The 19,137-nt window shown below is 49.6% G+C and overlaps 1 protein-coding gene across 2 annotated transcripts in view; it reads left to right on the top strand.

The window, feature by feature from the left end:
• Nucleotides 1-12,582: 12,582 nt before the first annotated feature.
• The window catches only part of LOC144155327 ((Lyso)-N-acylphosphatidylethanolamine lipase-like), a 32,760-nt gene continuing 26,205 nt past the window's right edge, over nt 12,583-19,137 (top strand). Inside the window, exon 1 of one of the 2 annotated variants that reach the window (XM_077686683.1) lies at nt 12,583-12,943. Coding sequence is in view for 1 of the 2 variants with exons in the window: in XM_077686682.1 (XP_077542808.1) it covers nt 12,924-12,943 (20 nt within the window). In the remaining variant the exon portion in view is untranslated. The remainder of the gene's footprint in view (nt 12,944-19,137) is intronic. The other variant, XM_077686682.1, reaches the window with a different exon arrangement.

Genomic DNA, 19,137 nt, shown 5'->3' with positions numbered 1-19,137 from the left:
TAAACCTGGATGTAACGAAGTTGACAAAAGTTCGCAATTTTTCGTTACATCCAGGTTTTCGTTACATGCCGGTTTCTAGTTAAGGGTCACGGTAATGAAGCTGAAACGAAGGAAAAGTGCTAGAAATCAGTGGAGGTGAACTCACCCTTAACCCTTTGAGGGTCGAATTTTTTCGTCAAATGCGACCCCCCAGGGTCGTTTTTTTATAGATGATTTAAATTCTTCGGATGAATCTATTTCGAGAAAAAAATTATAGTAATTTTTTCGGGTGACCATAAAGTGACAAAAAAAATCGTTTATGTTGTTACATATATGTGGTTTATTCAGGAGTAACACAAGAAAAATTCTGAATAAAAACGAGGGAGTAACAAGCCGGCACCTTTTGGGTGAATCAAAATCAGATAGACATCAGTTTTGCGGGCGCAAAAAGCGGGAAGCGCCCGGAAGACGATACCAAAACCAGCCGCTGCGCGAGCGCGGCCGCGCGCGGCCGCATGCGGGAGCGATAGACGGCGAACCTCTCATAAAATACAAAAAAAAAGGAGGAAAGAGCCTCATCAGTTTCGCAGGCGACCTTGGTCTGTGGCAGGCGCAAGAAGCGAGAGGCGCCCGGTCGCCAGGTGGGCGATACCCAGCGCGCCCCCTCGTTAGCGGATGCGCAAACGATAGCTAACGCGCCGCTGATGTAAATCATAAAAAAATAAAAAGAAGAGCCATCGGCGCGAGAAAAAAAATTACGTATTTACGAAGTGTGCAGCACATGCCAAGCAAGAGAAGTTGGCGAAAAAGGCGCGCTTTTTAAAGATACAAGCAATGCCGTACATGTACGTCATTGACCATTTTGAAAGTGTTTGCCGATGCCGTACATGTATTTATTTCGCAGAGAATTCCCCGCATTTCCCCGAGGGGAAGAATGTAAAAGTGCGAATGCACGAGTTGAATTTGCGCGGTTCGGTAATGTTCGCGAAAGAGAGATCACACACACACACACACACAACTACAAAGAAAGAAAGATGCATTTATTCACAGACACCTATTTGTGTTGTCGTTGTACTTGATTGCTAGAGCGGATCTCAGCTTTGAAATTTCGTGTCAGTACTCCTTTAAGCGGGTGCATTAGCCCTTCTCACGCCCGATTCTTGGCCAATCCCCCACGTGGGTATGTGCCATGTCAGCGGCCAGACAGCGCGCGCCCATCTCCCACCGTTGCCAAGGAAGACGAGGAGCGCGCGCACCCGCAGCTGTTGCTATGCGGATGGCGGCGGACGCTTCAGGCTCGCTTAAGAAGTGCATTCGCACTTAAAACTGCTTGAGTTCCGTTTCCTGCTTAACCACGAGCTTAGGCTCTACACGGCGCTCCAAAGAAGCAAGGTCACTTACCCCCGTAATAGCAAACGTAACACCAGTATCACTTTCGGCAGGAGTACTGACACGAAATTTCAAAGCTGAGATAACTATGTAAAATGCTCCCTTTTTATCGCGAGATATGTCCCAGCCAGTTTCAACAGCAACCGTTCGGCGTAACATATTTTAAATCCATTTTATCTTCGCTGTGTCTAAAGATATGTCGGACGTACCCGCAAAATTTCTTAAAGATACGTCGGACGTACCCGCAATATTTCTTAAAGGAGTACTGACACGAAATTTTTATGTTACGTTTTTTTCGCTGCTATGCGTGCCTACCAGCCCACTAATCATAGAATGACAGATTAGACGGTCGAGCACAGCGTAAACATTCATTTACGGCGTCGTTTATTCGTGCCAGTTTCGGTTTCGACTGAAAAACGCCGAGCGGCCGCCATGACAGCATGTATAACATGACGTCACCATTCTTGCCGTATCGCTGCCTCTCTGGAAGCGCGCGCGAGCGAGCGCACGCGCGCGCCCAGACCGGCCGAGGTTTTCGCCGTCCCCACAGGCCCGGGCAGCATGACGTCAGTCCCAAAACCATGACGTGTACACACGCCCGAGCAGCGCGCGCCAACCACAGCCAGCGCGTCGGCTTCGTCACGGGAGCCCCGACGTCGGCAGTTTGGGGCACGTAGCAGATGATGCCACGTCGGCCCGCTCTGGGCTTTCTCGTGCGGGCGAAGATTAAAATGGATTTTAAATATGTTTCGCTGAACGGTTGCTGTTAAAACTTGCTGGGAGCTATCTCCTGATAAAAAGGAAGCGTTTTACATAGTTATCTCAGCTTTGAAATTTCGTGTCAGTACTCCTTTAAAGATACGTCGGACGTACCCGCAATATTTTTTAAAGATACGTCGGACGTACCCGCAAGATTTCTTAAAGATACGTTGGAGGTACAGGGCCCAGAGTTGCTGATCGAAAGCGGCGTTGCTCGAAACTAGCGTGGTTATCTCGAACCATCGACGGCAAAACCATCACGTGTTTGCTGTATATAAGCCAAGAATCTAACGATGCCTAACCTGACGCAGAATGTATTTTTTTTTCCTCGTGTTCTCTAGTTGGACCTTATTTGAAGGGGCGGTTAGAGCCTTCGCTGAGGTCAGAGATCGAATGCGGGCCGCTAAGAGTTCTCGCAAGAGGGAAACAAAATCATGTGCGACGCGAGTATCTTTCTTTTTTTTTCCCTCATATGTTTCTGTTTAAAGCCCTAACCACATGGACGCGAAAGCACGCGTCGCGCGAGCGTCGCCGTCGTTCGGCGTCAACGCGCGGGCCTGCAGGAGACCGGCGAAGTCGCGCGCCAGTCGCTGCGTCGGCGGGCGTTGCTGGACACGCATGCCTTGAAGTCGTTTATGAGCAGTTATTGTCGCTTCTTGAACTGCAATTATGAAGACTTTAGCTTTAGCAAAAAAAAAAAAAAATCACTTGGCGTCTTTATCTATTGCTAAGTATGTTGGCGGGCAAATATTGAAATGCTGCGAAATGTATCTCGAGCCATCACGGTCAAATCAGAACAAAATAAGATAGAATGATAAACGAAGACGCACCTCGCACAACTGATCCCCTGCGCAAACCACGGGAGCGACGAATGGAATGGAATGCGCCAGAATTCTGGCGTTGATAACGCTTGCTCGTCACGCACCGATCTTGCTGACAAGCCACATTATGCTAATACTGGATGCGATGTAACCAGAGCTCCCTCATTTAACTCACACAAAGCTATCGCAGATCCCCGATCTCTCCGATGAAAGCCTAACAAGCCACAAATAGATGAGCGCTTGCGAACAGAAATAGCTTGCAATTTGTCTCAAGGCAACTGATTACCGTAAGTTAAAAAGAAATTGATTGTTTTCTGCTGAAAGGAACGACCCCAAACCACGCGAAGACGGACGCTGCTGCTCGCTTTCCGATGCTCTCTCGCGCTGCGTCGACGCCGATATCTGGCGAGCGTAGACATCGGCGTCGCTCGAGTTTCAGCTCGCGTCGCCATGCATTTCTGGCGACGCGACGTCGACGTGAGAAAACGCTGAACGTACGCTGCATGTTTGGGTCGAGTGAAACCGAATACACCGACGTACTTAAAAAATGTTCGCGGATACGTCCGAAGTATCTTTAAAAAATCTTGCGGGTACATCCGACGTATCTTTAAAGGGACACTGAAGTGATATGTAAACATTGCGGGATTACTTGCGCAAATTGTAGTCCGGAGTCCCCAGGCCATGTTACGACCACTCTGGGCGCGTTTACGCGATTTTATTTAGTAGAAAAATTAATTCGAAAATGCTGTCCTCCTCTCTTTACGCTCGCCCATTTTCTGCGGCGTTTTCGTGTGACGTCGAGAGGAGCCGAGCTCGCAATTGGCTGCGCTACTGCACGGCTCCCCGGCCTTCAGACAGAGTCAGTCGGCCCAGCGTTTCGTCCGCCGGCCGCCGACGGGTCGTCGCAATTCGTTCGCTTAGTTGAAATGAAGCCAGGACACGTTTGTGAATGGAAGAATGGGCCTTTCTTTACTTGGTTAGTTTGTACACTGTATCTAGCTCCAAGTCAAGGTCGCTTCACACAAGCGCTGCACAAGCGCACATGCGACGCTTCGCTGACTGGTACGCCAGTAGGAAAATATAAGGCCTCTTGAAGGCGGGAGAAGAGTCAGCGATGTCAATATAGGTACTAAGGAAATAAAATCAACTGATATTTTTACCGCACAGCGTAAAAATAGGGTGCGGGAAGCACTTTTTTGCGCTGGGCGAACAAGCACAGCGGTCATCAGCACGACTACGCATCTGCGAACGCTTTTCCGTCTACGAAATGCAATTGCTAGACCTGAGCTATTGTGGAAAGTCGGGGGACGCTTACTGCACGAGCGCAGTACAACAAATAGTCACCTAAGCTGCTTGAAATGCCAAAACTAAATAAAAGTGTAAACTTGTTGTACAATATATACCTTATATTACCAAGGTCACAAGAGCTCGTTCCGTGGCCGAGTGCTCTGAGGCGCTAGGTATGTTGCCGAAAGTGTTTTTCAAGTCACGAGTTCGAGTCCCCGCGGGTAGGTGCTTTTTTTTTTTGTAAGTTAACTTTTTCGTTTTCTGCCGATGTTTTCTACATTGAGTTCACCTTTTTTTGGGCCGCAACGTTCATGGCTCCACGAACTAGTTCACAGAACGCGCGCAGGCTGGCACTGGCGCGCTAGCGAGTTCTCGTTGGCGTGCTGTTGCCATAAGCACCGACTGCTTGCGGGCAGTGGGCACAGGCCAGAATGAACAGACCCTTGGCCTGGTGCGAACACGCTTTTTACGGTACAGGCATGAGTGAGGCAAGCTCCAAATATGGGGGAAAAGCGCATGACATTTGGGCGTATGCGGGTACGCGGAGGGCGTCCATGCACTGCGTAGGCCTCGGCTAGTGAATGCTACGATTCCAAGCCGTCCTGGGAGGCTTATCTTTATGCATTTTTACAGGTGACAACATGGCAGAAGCGCGGTACGATGATTACTGAGTTATTGAGAATGCCCATCCAACAACGCCACCGGTTGTGTTTTACAGAACCGAAACCAAAACTTGTTTGGTTGCTCACCTTGGGCATCGTCCAATCACGGTGCGGCTCCTCCTAACGTCACAGCTTTAGTTGGTGCGGCCGCCGCAAACCGCGCATGGTAGTTTTTCTTCTTTCGCGCTTTGTAAAATAATTACCGATTTGTCAACCGGATAAACGATGAAAAGTGTGCTAATTTGAGCCAGTCTACGCAGTGCAAGCAAAAACGGGAGCTTGACAAATTCACTTCAGTGTCCCTTTAAAGGAGCCATGAAGACAAAATACAAGTTGGGCTTATTAGAAAGACTGCTTAGTCCCGATAACAATGATACGAATATCATCGCAATCTTCGAACAAATAACGGAGATATTAAAGAAAACGTGTGAAGCAGTCGCGACCCCCTAGCCAATTTCCCGCAACTTTTCTATGACGTCACGGAACCTTGTTTTCGCGATTGGCGGCCGCCTAACTGACCTGTCGCGATGACACATGACTCGACGTCTGTAATGGGGCCTCTAGTTTCATTTGACCGCATCACTTGAATGCTAACGTGCAGTTAACGCACTGAAAATTATGTTTTATTGTTGGCCCGTATGACGTCGTGCTTGCTCATAACACGTCACTGTGGCGCAAAATTTGAAAATTTTAAAATACTTCTTGCTTTTTTTTCGTTAAAAAACATCTTTTGGGGCTGTAATGAAGCTGAGTGAGATACTGAATCCTAGTTCTTTCAAATTAAACGAAGTTGTATTTTCTCTTCATGGCTCCTTTAAGAAATCTTGCGGGTACGTCCGACGTATATTTAAGAAATGCTGCGGGTACGTCCGGCGTACCTTTAGACACAGCGTTTAAATCTTCGCCTGCACGAGAAAGCCTAGAGCGGGCCGACATGACATAATCTGCTAGTTGCCCCAAACTGCCGACGTTGGGGCTCCCGTGACGAAGCCGACGCGCTGGCTGTGGTTGGCGCGCGTTGCTTCGGCGTGTGTACACGTCATGGTTTTGGGACTGACCAGGGGCGGTATTCTCGAGTTTTGTCCCTTTTGCGTCCCTTTCAAAAGTGTCCCTTTTGGCGAGCCCTGATTGGCTAAAAGCAAACAACCGGAAGTGACATAACTCAAGCGCAACAAACGTACTGCCAACGCCCACTGCTTAACCGGAAGTACGTCACGATGAAAGGGACTCAAAAGGGACAGTTACGAGAATACCGCCCCAGGACTGACGTCATGCTGCCCGGGCGCGTGGGGACGGTGAAGACCGCGGCCGGTCTGGGCGCGCGCGTGCGCTCGCTCGCGCGCGCGTCCGGTAGGGCAAGGATGGTGACGTCACGTGATACCTCCTGTCATGGCGGCCGCTCGGCGTTCGTTTTGTCGAAACCGAAACTGACACGAATAAACGACGCCGTAAATGAATGTTCACGCTGCGCTCGACCGTCTAATGTGTCATTCTATGATTAGTGGGCTGGTAGGCACGCATAGCAGCGAAAAAAACGTAACACGAAAATTTCGTGTCAGTACTCCTTTAACGCGTTACAAGAACCAAACTTATGCTGAAAAGGTGGCCTTTTGCGAACTTTATGCTCTCTACCGCATGCAAGATTGTTGAGAGTGTGCTAGCTGGGTTACTGTATACCGTGCGGCAACATTCTTCTTTCTCGCCTGCGGAGGCGGCATTTAAAATTGTGCGCTTCTCCTGAAAAGACACAACTTTTCGTTTTATGACAGCAGCACTCATCAGCGACGAACCGATACAAAAGATATAGAAGTGGAGACGCGGGACTGCACGCGGACAGGACGTCCTAGCACCTCAAAACTTAAAGGGGTACTGACACAAAATTTTGAAGGGGAGATAACTTCGGAGTAAGACTGGTGTAAACACACATACATCACCACCTGCAAAATATCAGCGGCAAATACAGACTAGAACATATTTAAAATCAGTCTTAAATTGTGCGAAATGCAACCGAGCAGCCAGCGGAGGACCTCGCGCAATCGACATTCCCTGGATATTTTGTAAATAAACAACATCCAAATACGCCACGAGATTGTGTTGGCCGCTTACGCACTGCCGAGGTTTTTCGCCGGCTCGTTGCTCCAATCGGAGGTCGGAGCTTCTGCTCTCGAGCAACGAACGACCCGATCGTTCACTCAAGAAAGTGGGAAACCGGACGGGCGTAAAGGTTGTGTTCTCAGCAAAAAACAAGTTGAGTAGCTTACGCGGCCAAGTGAATGCTGAGTCGCAAAATGAAGAAGGAAAAACGTGCACTAGGAATCATGCCACACGCTTCACAGAGTGCACCAAAGAAGTTGTATACGACATTCCTCTTCGTTGCAGTCGCTCGTATATCGGGCAAACTGGAAGATTCGTGAATGATCGGCTGCGTGAACATGCAAACACACTGAAGACACGCACGGGAAGTAACCTCCAAGTTCACTGCACATCATGCGGTTGCGTGTCCCGTCTAGAAGACTGCGCCGTTCTGAAGAGGTATACAGAGCTACTGGCGCGCGGGAGATATACGAAGCGTTCGAAATTGCTATGAAGGGTGACAAATGCGTCAGGAAGCCGTCGGTGACGTTAGCACTAAAAGAGATAAAATACTTGAAAGGGCGAACGTGAAAGTGTAGAAACGACACGATATGATTGCGTCTATCTTATATTTGTGTAAATCCTCTGTTTTTGTTGTATTATTTTGTGTGTGACAATCGTATTTATTTGCAAGCCGCAATAAATTACGCTCAGTTGTTTGTCAGCGCTCGTCTGTGCCCTTCACTCTTAGTCCTTGTTTTTTTTGCGCTGTTTTGTATGTTCACTGTGTGCCCCAAATTTAAGTGCAAATAGCTCGTTCGGCAAGCTCATAAGTCCTGCCTAACTTGCGTGTGCTTTTGCCGACATCAGACAATCGCACAGCTGAGCATATGACATCATAGGTTCTGTTGCGGGAAATGAGCTAGTGGGTCTCATGGCCATTGCTTTTTTCCCTAATTACATAGCTTATTTGAGTGATGTGTGCGTTAAATTTAAGCGGCGTTAGTGTGATTCTAACGAGGCAATCTTCCGAATGAACCAAACTTGTGCTTTGTCTAAATTGCCCAGTGTGTGTCTGGGAAGAGGCGACTGCTAGAAAGTTTACCGTGGTGGTTGTGAAAACAACTGAGCATTTTGTGAAATACAAAAAGGCTGTGGTGTGTGACATACCGTGTCCTGTAGTCAATGGTATATTTGTCCGACGTGATCGTGTGTCACGACCCAAACAAAGTATTATGAAATTTGTCAAGCCTTCCTCCTTCAAAATAGGGATAATATTATGTAAGCACATCTTTTGTGGCCCTCCTGTAATAAGAAAACTATGGAATGATTTGATGCATGTTTTCGTATTAGGTGGGCTAGCACGCCTCGTTGGTTTCGCGCCGCTAAGCGGGACCAAATTGGTCTTATATGTTTTCTTTAACGCGTGTGTACATAAGAATGTTTTCTCATAAAGCTGTTTTGACGTCGATTCGAGGCTCTGACCTTCTACGCTGCTACTGCTGAAAGCAGAGTTTAACAACCTATGTCAAGGGTTAACGGTGGAAGATTAGCTCTTCAGTACGGATGAACCCCGAACTATGACAGGGGTCTACACCGCAGCCTCACGCAAAAGACAAAACAAATGAACCCCTCTTCCAGCTGCGAAAACCCTTAGCGCAGACCCCGCGGTGGAGCGGCTGCTGATCACTACTTTTTCCCCCGCCACTACATCGCCCCGCATGCCTTATATGTACTGATATCCCCCGTACTCACTTGGATGCCTTTCTCCATGGCCAAATTACACATCACAATCAGCCACAGATAACCTCAGTCTAGGTCGTCTAAGCTATAATAACCATTGGTAGCATGGACAAGTACCGCAATGCCTCAAACTCACCCTCATATTACCCATTCCAGAACCCAAAAAGCCTTTTAGTGAAATCAAGAACCTTAGGCCCACCTCCATCACGCCTGTCATTTTCAAATTTATATAGCGGCTCATTAACAATCCCCGCAGCAGTCATTTACGACAGGTTAAACCGCATTTTCACCCTGCCCAAACAGGCTTCAACCCCAATGTTAACGCGCATGGCCTTTGCCTTCTGCGCGAGGTACCGCCCCCGTGACGTTTGCGGCTGAGTCCCTGGTCTTCTGATAGCGGTTGATTCCCAAGGGCTTTCGACAACGTTAGCCAAAAACTAGTCATCCTAGAAAAACTGGCGCATGCCGTGTTCTGCCTGGTCGCCTACCACACGCGAAACTGGATTAGGGCTTCAAAGAGGGCCCGCACACCTTCATTAATCGCACCATGGATGCGAACCCATAAGTCACCACCTCGGCCGCGGGGTTATTATGGGCTCTACATCAACCTGGCCATGACAAAAGTAGCCTGAAAACTTGAGACTGTTTCTGCCGTCCGCTTTGACATCTACGCAGATTTTGATACCTTAGAGCAGTGGTTCTCAAACGGGGGTCCGTGAGAGGTTTTAGGGGGGTGGGGGTCTACAAAGCACTCCCCCCCCCAACCCCCCATTCGTTTGTATTCGCTGCATGACTTGTATGTTTAATTTCTCCGCATAGCACATTTTAATGTTGTCTTTTTGCACGACACGTCAGCTATGCGGAAAAGCCAGACCCACACAAGGCAGCATGCAGGTATTCGGGAGGCTTTAGCTGCAATAGCAAATTGTTTGACATGACTTGCATCCGCATAAAAGTCAGACACGAAATCTGATGATTGAATAAGTATGTGGGTGACTTTTGCTGGAAGTTCAAATTGAGAACGACTGTCTTAGAGGGCCAGATTGTTGAGGTATATACTCACTAGGCTAGGTCTTGAACACTCTCCTGACAGCATATGCTTGCAAGTCACCCAACCCACCCTCCTAAATTCAAGTCAACATTGTCAGCTGCGACGTGTATGTTGCAGCTAGAGCCATTACCCTTCTGGTCCTAGCCCTTAGAAAAAAAAAAAGCCGTCCAGGTATATGAGTCAAAAGATTAAAACGGGAAAAGAAGACCACACTCCACGTAATCCGCCGACTCTCATCCCAGAAAGACATCATGACTACGAGGATATTATGACTATGAGCAGGGCCGTCACCGTGGGCACCCTTCCGTACAGCGATACGGCCTGTGACCGCCACAAGACCATGCATACCCAGCCATCAAGGGGCTGCATCGCGCGAAACCTCCGGACACTGAATGTCTTACCTAAACGAAAAGGCTGTACCCTTCTCTCATGTTGGTTGAATTATACTGGAGGCATGCAGAAGCAGACGGGCTTCGAACGGTTTCTCGCACACCAGGAACACGCCTTAGCCACGTGGGACGGGAAAACAACCCTTGTACTTTGTAACCACGCAGTCCCTACAGCGCACCTTGCGGAGGCCATACGCACACAAAACCGACAAAGTGTGCTAATACATGTACCTCACTCCGACAACGGCGAATCTGATGTCTCCGAACATATAGCCTTGAGCTTGAAATCAATGTGTTCATAGATGGAATTTCCGAAACCGTGCCGGCGCAGACCTTGCTTGGACGCGCCCTCAAGGTACTCTCACGATACTCGACTGTTCTTTTCAAGTTACATTCATATGCTACGATTCTGAACCACCTCCACCTTCCATTCGCATAAAAAACTCTGGCAGCTTTACTTTCTCATAATTAGACTCATCGTATTGTCTACGAAATACTTTTTCGGGTAAAACTAGCCCAACGAAACAACACAACCATCCGCATCGACTAGATTCATGGCCATGAACCCTCTTCCTCAGGAAACCACGCGGCGCATGATGACACACTGGAAAGTGCTCCTTCCCAGCCTTCACTGGTGCCTGGGGTGGGGACGCAGCGGTCCCGTAAACTCCATCGAACTCCCTCCACCCACCACCAACCGCCCAAGCGGTGCGCGTGCATTTACCTGTAAAAGCAGGGTCGATGCGCCCGCCTCAAATAAAACAACTCCAGCCATGGCTGCCTGAGTCACCTACAATGCAGTAGTATGCGTCCGAAACCTATCGCAAATGGTACACTCCACAACTACCCCCCCTCCCCCGATTTGTTTATTGCCATACCAACACTGTCAGACATTGTGAACAGTGGCGCGGCGCTAGGCAACGCTCTGTGATGTCAGTGACTTGTTCCGTTAACCTAAATTAGTTCGGCGAATTTCGTGTCCTCACTAACTTTGTTGGAATGGTCAATGTGCATGCGAAATAGCAACAACAACAACAACAATAAACAAATGAAGTGTAATATTTCTTCCTTCAGAACTCATTGTGCATGGGTTCGAATCTCATATCGACAATGCACGGAGTTTAGTTGCAATATCTGCACTACGAATATCCACGCAGGCATGCATACACGCCCGAAAATTTCAAGGCCCGCGGGTTCTGCTGAGAGCATTACATAAATAATAATAATGAAGCGAGCCGAATGGATGCGCCTTTGTAGATCTAAAGTCTCCGCAGCAGCGCGGTGACTTTCAGAAAAAATTGAGAGCGTTGGGAATGCAAGGAAATGAAGGATATATGCCCTCCACGCTATCGCATTTAAGCTTGGTTCAGCACGGGCAAGTCTTTTTTTATTATTATTATTTAACGAAAGCCTACTCTAGCGCCCGCAGAGGCAATGACTCATCCAGATGATTAACCCGCTACGACCCGAGGGACATGGGGCAGCAATCACAATCGGACTCTTTATCCTATCGTAAAATGTTGCGCAACGAAAAAAAAAAAAAAAGAGTACGCAACTCAAAAGACGAACAGATAGCGCGCGGCCTACTATCAGCGGAAGAAAGGGATTCTTGTTTATGGCGAGTTGCTGAATGTGCGCGGTATTTGGCCTCGCGTTTCGGAGTAGGATGGCCGACAATGGAGCGTAAATGTGGCAGCGATTGTTAGATGCCGCGCTCCTTGCGCGCCAATATCACTAATACGACCATGTGCGGGGTGTTGCAGGCAAGACGCTCCCTTGCCCTTCTTGTAGAGCGGCGAGCCGCTTCCTACGCTGGGCCTGCACCGAGGGAGAACGTAAAAGCAGAAAAAAAAGTAAAAAGGAACAACAACAACAACAAACAACCATTAAAAAAACAAGAGAAAACCCTAAACTAGTAGTCGATCAAAACCTTAAAAATATCCTCGGGATGTCGTGGGCATGCTTTACATGATTTTCCTGTTGTTCGTTAGTTTTTTCGCGGGAATTGCGAAACGGCCTATCGTCGAGGTGAGACCAGACCTCGAAGTCGCGTGATCTTGGTGCATAGTCTGCGACAAAATAATTATTATCGGTATTCGTTGTTCATGCGAAAGCATTAAATGTCTCATTGGGCGAAAAAGGACGCATGGGTGTCTGTACAGGCGGTGTTCTGCATGCTTCATAAAATAAGATGCATGCAGCAGGGAAAGGGAGAAGAGAAACCGAGAAAAGGTCATACGCGCCAGAGAGAGAGGGAGGGAGGGAGAGTTAGATAAACTCCTTGGAAAGGGACAAGGCCACGCTCGCGTGGTCGCATTTCAAAATTTTACCAGACGCCCCGACCACCAGCCGCGCTGTCTGCGGCCAGTTGCCGGAGCAGTGCAGGTTCTCTTGCTCACGCCGAAAAGGCACGTGCCAAAACTGACAGATTAACCGTGTTGCTGACATACGACACATCATTTGGTGCTCGAGTGGTATCAGATAGCGAAGAGTCCCGAGCCTGTCTCAAGGCGGCGTGGCCGCGTTATCGCACAAAGCTTTCCGCAGCATTTATCCTTCGCGTGGCAACGCATCAGGCGTCTGCGCGAGCTTTACCCTCTCGCTCACTTCACCACGGCGTTTCCGTTCGCGTAGGGACGCACAAGCATGGCACGGGTTCTTGGCGCTGTCACCGGGGAGGTCCATTGACAGCGGGAAGCGGCACGCCAGAGCGACCAGCCGGGGTAGCTAACAACCGATACGTCGCCGTGCGCCAGAGGGCTCCGTCACAATGCTTGCCAAAATCATGAGGTGAACGGTGTTTTCTACCTTGTATTATGAGTACAGTAGTTGCTTTGCGCTCGTCCTGTTGTCTCCTCTTTGTGTCGTCATTCCGCGCAATCCTCATGGCTTTTCAAGTAGTTGCTTTATGTTGTTGCTGCCAAGCAATCGCAATTTTCAACATACAAGTAGTCTCTTATTTGCCTACCCAGAGCAGGTTTGAGCAGTTCATGGGCAGTCAAAAACTGCTCTCGCAATTGCTGCTCCCCAAAACTGCCCTCGCAGTCAAAAACGACAAATAAGTGGACTATGAGGCCTCTTTTATTTGCCATTTTTCACTGCTGAGAAGTGCTCCCGAACAGCTCCAGTGTTTTATTTGCCCATAGAATTTACATTACGGGAGCAGCTTTAGGAACTGCTCAAAACTGCTTTGGACAGGCAAATAAGATACCATATATTGATCTCAGCTGTGTAAATGAAGGGTTAAAGCGCTGTAACGCGCTAGCTTTCTAGCTTTGGGCGGGCTTCACCGGCCAACGCAATTGTTGTGCGCAGCGCATTAACACCCTTGTGGAATGACGGATGCATTAAGCACGGTAAAGAACCTTAGGTGAACCAATTAATTTGTAACCCACTACGGCTCGCCTGCCTACTGCTGCCTCGGAGCGTAATACATCTGCGCTGCAGCCTAGTAGTTTAAGTAACTGATTAATGCGGACTTTTGGGCCAATTGGTATTGCATTGTTGACGAGTAAAGCGCAAAAAAAGAAATACACAATGGACGAAGAAGGACAAGAAGCGCTTGTCTCTGTTGTCCTTCGTCCCTTGCGTAATTTTTTGCGTTTTACTCGTCAGAAATTGTTTAAGTAAGCATCTTTGAGAAACGCCTACTGCCTGATCAGCGCGATAATGGGGTCGTAAGTGTGTGGTGTTTACCCGCTAATATTCATGTCACCAAGACGCCTGGTTGTAGCATCTTAGAAGATTGATTGATTGTAGGGTTTAATGCGCCGACGCAACGCAGGCGATGAGGCGCGCCGTACTGGAGGGCTCCGGATTAATTTTGACCACCTGGGGATCTTTAACGTGCGCCGAAATCTCGTACACACGTGCGTTTTAGCTTTTCGCCTCCGTCAGAAAAGCGTCCGCCGCGGCCGGGAATCGAACCCGCGACCTCGTGCTCAGCAGCGCAACGCCTTAGCCACTGAGACATCTTAGAAGAGCTTGAGGCAACACGGCACTGTTGAGCATTGGCTGAGTACTATATTGGCACAACATGCAAAATATGCAAAAACAATAACAAATAATTTCAACCAGTTGGTTCGACGTATGCAGTGCACCGCGCTATAGACAGTCGATAGGCGCTCGTTTGTGATAATAATTTCAACCAGTTGGTTCGACGTATGCAGTGCACCGCGCTATAGACAGTCGATAGGCGCTCGTTTGTGATCTAGCTTCTTCCCGAGTCTGTACTGTAGTTCATATGCTGTTATGTAATCGGCGAGCCCAACGGCAACAGAAAAAAAGGGCGAGAGCAACGGTAGAGTGGACTCCTCCCCCGTGACTCTCTCTACCTTTGCCTGAAATGCTCTGCTCATCACTCTGGTACTTTACCGAAGTGAGAGGAGGAGGACAAATTTTGGTGATGTGGGAGTGGTTCCTCAGTCCAGGAGACCATGGGACGACCGTGCTGTCTCAGCCCTGGACACCAGGAGTTGCTGTGCATCCAAGCCGGCGCTAGTCGTCAGCTTCTCCCACAGCTCAGGGAGGGAAAGGGAAGTGGGTAAAGGTTGGAGGGCTGGGTTGTGTGCGCACCCCAAGATGTGTATGTGTATATGCGGCTCTGCACTAGTAACGTCGGGGTGTAAGAAAATGCGTTTACTGCGTTAGTTTAACGTGAATTCAAATTCATTTTCTGTATTCCCACGAGCATAAAAGAAAGCCGTTATTACGTGAACCAATTCTCTCTGACAAATGCTAACATTAAGCAAATACAGAACAAAAGGATTTTTTTTTTCGTATTGGAGAGAAAGGTTTCGTTGCGCGCGGACTAGGGCCGCAAGATGTTTGGCTTTCATTGAACACATTTCACCAATCTAAATCACAAACTCTCCTGATCCGGTCGCAGTTGTGCTTGGGCGATGCCTTCTTGCCTCATTTTCCCAGACGCACAAGTTACAAGATCAGTGTTCGTGACGCAACTCGACGCGGACCTCATTATTTGACGCCCTTGGGAAACTTGTGCACATAATCGCCCACAACACGGGGAACCGAACACACTGAGCATTCTTTACCCATTATGGCGAGAGAAGCGGTAGTTTGAGCACCGCCTTGGTCTTCCGAGAGAGCGCATTAACCATCCCCGACATTCGCTGGCAGCGAATTACCCCATGGTAGCCGAGGCGAGGACGCGAGTACTTCTGCACTTGGACCGGATATGCAAGGGGACCTTATCCACATATTTACCGGCGGCATTGTCAACAGAGGCTATAGCGCAGCGGACTTTGTGGTTCCCGCCATAAATATTTCCTCCGTATGACGTCATCCACAATGGCGGAGTGCTACGATTCAGGCACGCTTAAATAAATAATGAAGCGCCCCTCAGTGAGGACATACAATGGACTCCAAGCCAGTCCTACATCTTATGCAGCATGCATGGAGTTAAAACATGCCAACGCTTTTTTCGTCTCGTCCGGCAGCTCAATGGAAAACTGCCTCAGTGTTCACTTGCAGTGGCTCCTTTCGTACGTGGGTGCTAGAAGACGAAGCCGCTTGCAAGTTTACCTGAGAAGCGCTTGGGAAAAGTGGGGCCAGACGAACGGCGAATTTTAAAGCAGACCATTACGGAACGTTTTCGGTCCCTTTGTCACCCCCGTTATCAACCGATAACATTACGAAAAGAATGAAAAGGCCGGAGTTGTCATTGCTGTTACGCATGCGGACGAATTCGGGACGGCCCCCATGGCTCTGTTATCTGACCCTTACCTCATCGCCACTGTGTTAAACGTGTGGCGGCGTCACATTGCATTCATGAACTGCCCAGCCCATGCGATGGGGCGGTCAGCTTTGTAGCCTTCCCGTTTTAAGTGCGAATGCACTTTATAAGCGACCCCAAACCTTCCACCGCCGGCGGCGGCGGCGGCGTCCGCAGTCCTCCTCTCCCTAGCAACGGCGTGGAGTGGAGAGGAGCGTCGGTAGCAACGGCGCGGTGACGTCACTTCACCACGTGACCGCGCTCGCTCCGCCTCCTCGCCGTGGCTGCGCGGGTGCGCGCCGCTCTCCGCACCGCTCCTCGCGCCGTGACGTCATGGTATGACGTCACAGCGCGCCTCCTCTCCCCAGCAGCTGCCGCGCGCCTCTCTCTCCACCGTGACGTCACACTCTCTCCTCTCCCCCTCGCTCGGCTGCAGCTGCCGTGCGCCGCTGTCCCTCTCCCCTTGCGCTCGCCTCCTCTCTCAGCCACCTGGCTCGGCGCGCTCGGCGCGGCGTACCCCCCTATATATGCAGCGATAAACTGCCAGATCTCCGTGGGTCGGCTCGCGCGCGCTCACGGGCGAATGCCAACGGATTTTAACTTTACTCCCCCTCATAGCATCACCCCGTGCATTCGCACTTAACCATGTTCACCCTCGGGGAAATGCTTGGGAGTTTTTTTTTCAAGAACACAGACCTTTGACTAGTAGTGATTTTCCACGAATAGTTTTTAGAAAGTGCTGCTCTAGTGGAGCAATTTCCCACGCACCTCGCAAGCCTTGGTCTGCCTATTCACAACTCACTCACCCGTGTCAGGCGCTTTGATTAAGGCCTGCTAGCCATTTACACTTGCCCGTGAAGCATCCCAATATTTTCAGGCACGACAGATTTCAAGCAAACGTACGTGTTAAAGCAGGATCAAACTGCCGATATTTGTTGCCGCTGTAATTGGCGTCCTTTGCAAAGATAATGATTAATCTGTGATGGTTCTTCCGCACAGCTTTTTAACATGGCAGCTGTGATGCTAAAAAAATCAAACAAACGGTGTGCAGATCGTAAATAAATGCCAGAGTATGCACGTGAGTGTCTTGGGGTTAATCGTTGTTTCTACTACAAGGAGAGAGAGAGAGAGAAAGAACTTTATTCTGGAGCTGTTGAGTCAACGGCGAGTGGTGACCAGCGCTTGGAGGGCGCCGGTGACCTGGGCTGCTCGTTCAGCGAGTCCTTGCTGGACCCGCGGATCCGAGCTGCCTAACGCCGCCTCCCAGTGCTCCACACAAGAGATGAGAGGGAATGAGTTTTGAGGGCATTGCCAAATTATATGAGCAACTGTTTCGTGGGCTCCACAGTCGGGACATTGGGGAGAGGGAAATACAGATGGATAAATTGCATGTAGTCTGGTGCGACAGGGGAGGGTATTGGTTTGGAGAAGGCGCCAGTACCGTTCCTCGGTAATAGAGAGAGACCAATGGGGTGGAGGGTAGCGCCGGCGAGAGAGGCGGTAGTGGCAGGTAATTTCATGGAAAGTCAGAAGGCTGTCGCGGGTTGATTGGGCTCCATGGGAAGGGGTGCGACCTGGCGCAACTCGGTGGGTTAGCTCTCGAGCTGCAAGGTTAGCCGCTTCGTTTCCTTCCAGCCCCGCATGGGCAGGAGTCCAAACCAACTCCGCATGGGAAGTGGGAGGATTTTTAAGGAGAATTTTGAGAGCCTGCGGGGAAATAATCCCCCTGGGCGAAATTTCGAATGGCCGTTTTCGAATCGGAGATAACAATTGTTGGGGTAGGCCGATGAGTCAGCGCTAGTGCAATAGCCGCCTCTTCCGCCGTGGCAGGGGAGCGCGTTCGGATAGTGAGTGAATGGTAAGAGGTTGCGTTTGGATCAAAGATGGCGGTGACTGCGCAGGCGTTGTGATGGATATAACTCGCGGCGTCCACATAGGCGGTGGACTGGCCCATGGGGTATTTGCGGGCTAGAACGCGTGCGCGATGTTCACGGCGTTTAATATTGTGCTCCGGGTGCGTATTGCGGGGAATCGGCCGCACAAGCAGGAGATTGTGCAAGTCGGGTGGGATGTAGACTCTGGAGTCAGTAACAAGAAAACAGGTCATTTAAGGAAACCAGCCGTGCGGTTTCCGGGTTGCGCTGCTGTGCCAAAGGACGCGGGTATGTCGCCTGGGCGCGGTGACTGTTTATCTGATGGCGGTGATATAAACTTATAAACGCCCGTGTGCCGAGATTTCGGCACACGTTAAATTCCCAGGTGGTCAAAATTAATTCGGGGCTCTCCACTATGGCGCGCCTCACAGCCCGTGTGTAGCTTCAGTGCGTAAAACACCCACATTTTTTTTACTGTCCAAACCTCAAATACTAGAGACGCAATTTGAACTATGCACTGTATCTGTGCACTGTAATGTTAAGCGCGCACACACGTTATGCACCCTCCGGGTGCGCGGAGCTTTCGTTTCGCGCATCGTCACCTAACTGCGCAGCAAAGAAACATGCACGCTGAGCTCGCATAGATGAGATAACGCCTGTCAACACTGCCAATGACCGTCGACCCGCTCTGTTTATCAGGTGGTGACGCCATGCACTCAACAGCACAGTGTACAGAAGAGGCACTCGGTGAGAGACTTGGGGAAGCCCTGTCGGGTATGGCATGCGGGCCTGTTTCTCTCCTCGACCGAAGCTTCAGAAGAGTGTGCGCACGCCCTTCTAATCGCAAGGCTTTGCACTCGCGCTTCAGCCGCATCTTATCCTGACGAAAGATGAAAGCCGCGTCTTATCCTGTCTGTTGCTGCCAAAGCCTTGCAACATATGCCACGCAAAAGTCAACGCCTGAATCGGCGAAAACGAGTCGTTGAAACCGTAAACAAGCTATATGCGGCGCCTCACGATCGCAAGATGCCAGCACCGCGTGAATCGAGGCACCCTATGCCGAACAGACGGGTTGTAGCGTCAAAGGCACCACGCAGCGCAGAAATTTAATTCGCATGGCCACCGGAATTCACCTCGGCAGTTGAGCAGAACGTGCCCACAAAACACAAAATTCCTCTTGACCACCCCTTCGAGTTTTCCTTAAAGTAAAGCAACACGAAATTGTTTCCGAAATTTCGGGGTCGCTGAGACGCTTTATGCGTGAGCGATAGATGCCGTCTGTGATTTTCTTCTCGGTCTTACTTGACTAAGCGTGAACGCATTCGCTCTAATTGCAAGCAAACACGTTTATCAAATCCTACTTGTGCTTCTATACA

Source organism: Haemaphysalis longicornis, unplaced genomic scaffold (genome assembly GCF_048455015.1).
Source record: "Haemaphysalis longicornis isolate Haplotype H1 unplaced genomic scaffold, Haemaphysalis longicornis Haplotype H1 scaffold_1, whole genome shotgun sequence".
Classification (NCBI taxonomy): domain Eukaryota; kingdom Metazoa; phylum Arthropoda; class Arachnida; order Ixodida; family Ixodidae; genus Haemaphysalis; species Haemaphysalis longicornis.
Note: the sequence above shows the minus strand (reverse complement) of the source record. Positions and strands in the feature narration are given on the sequence as shown.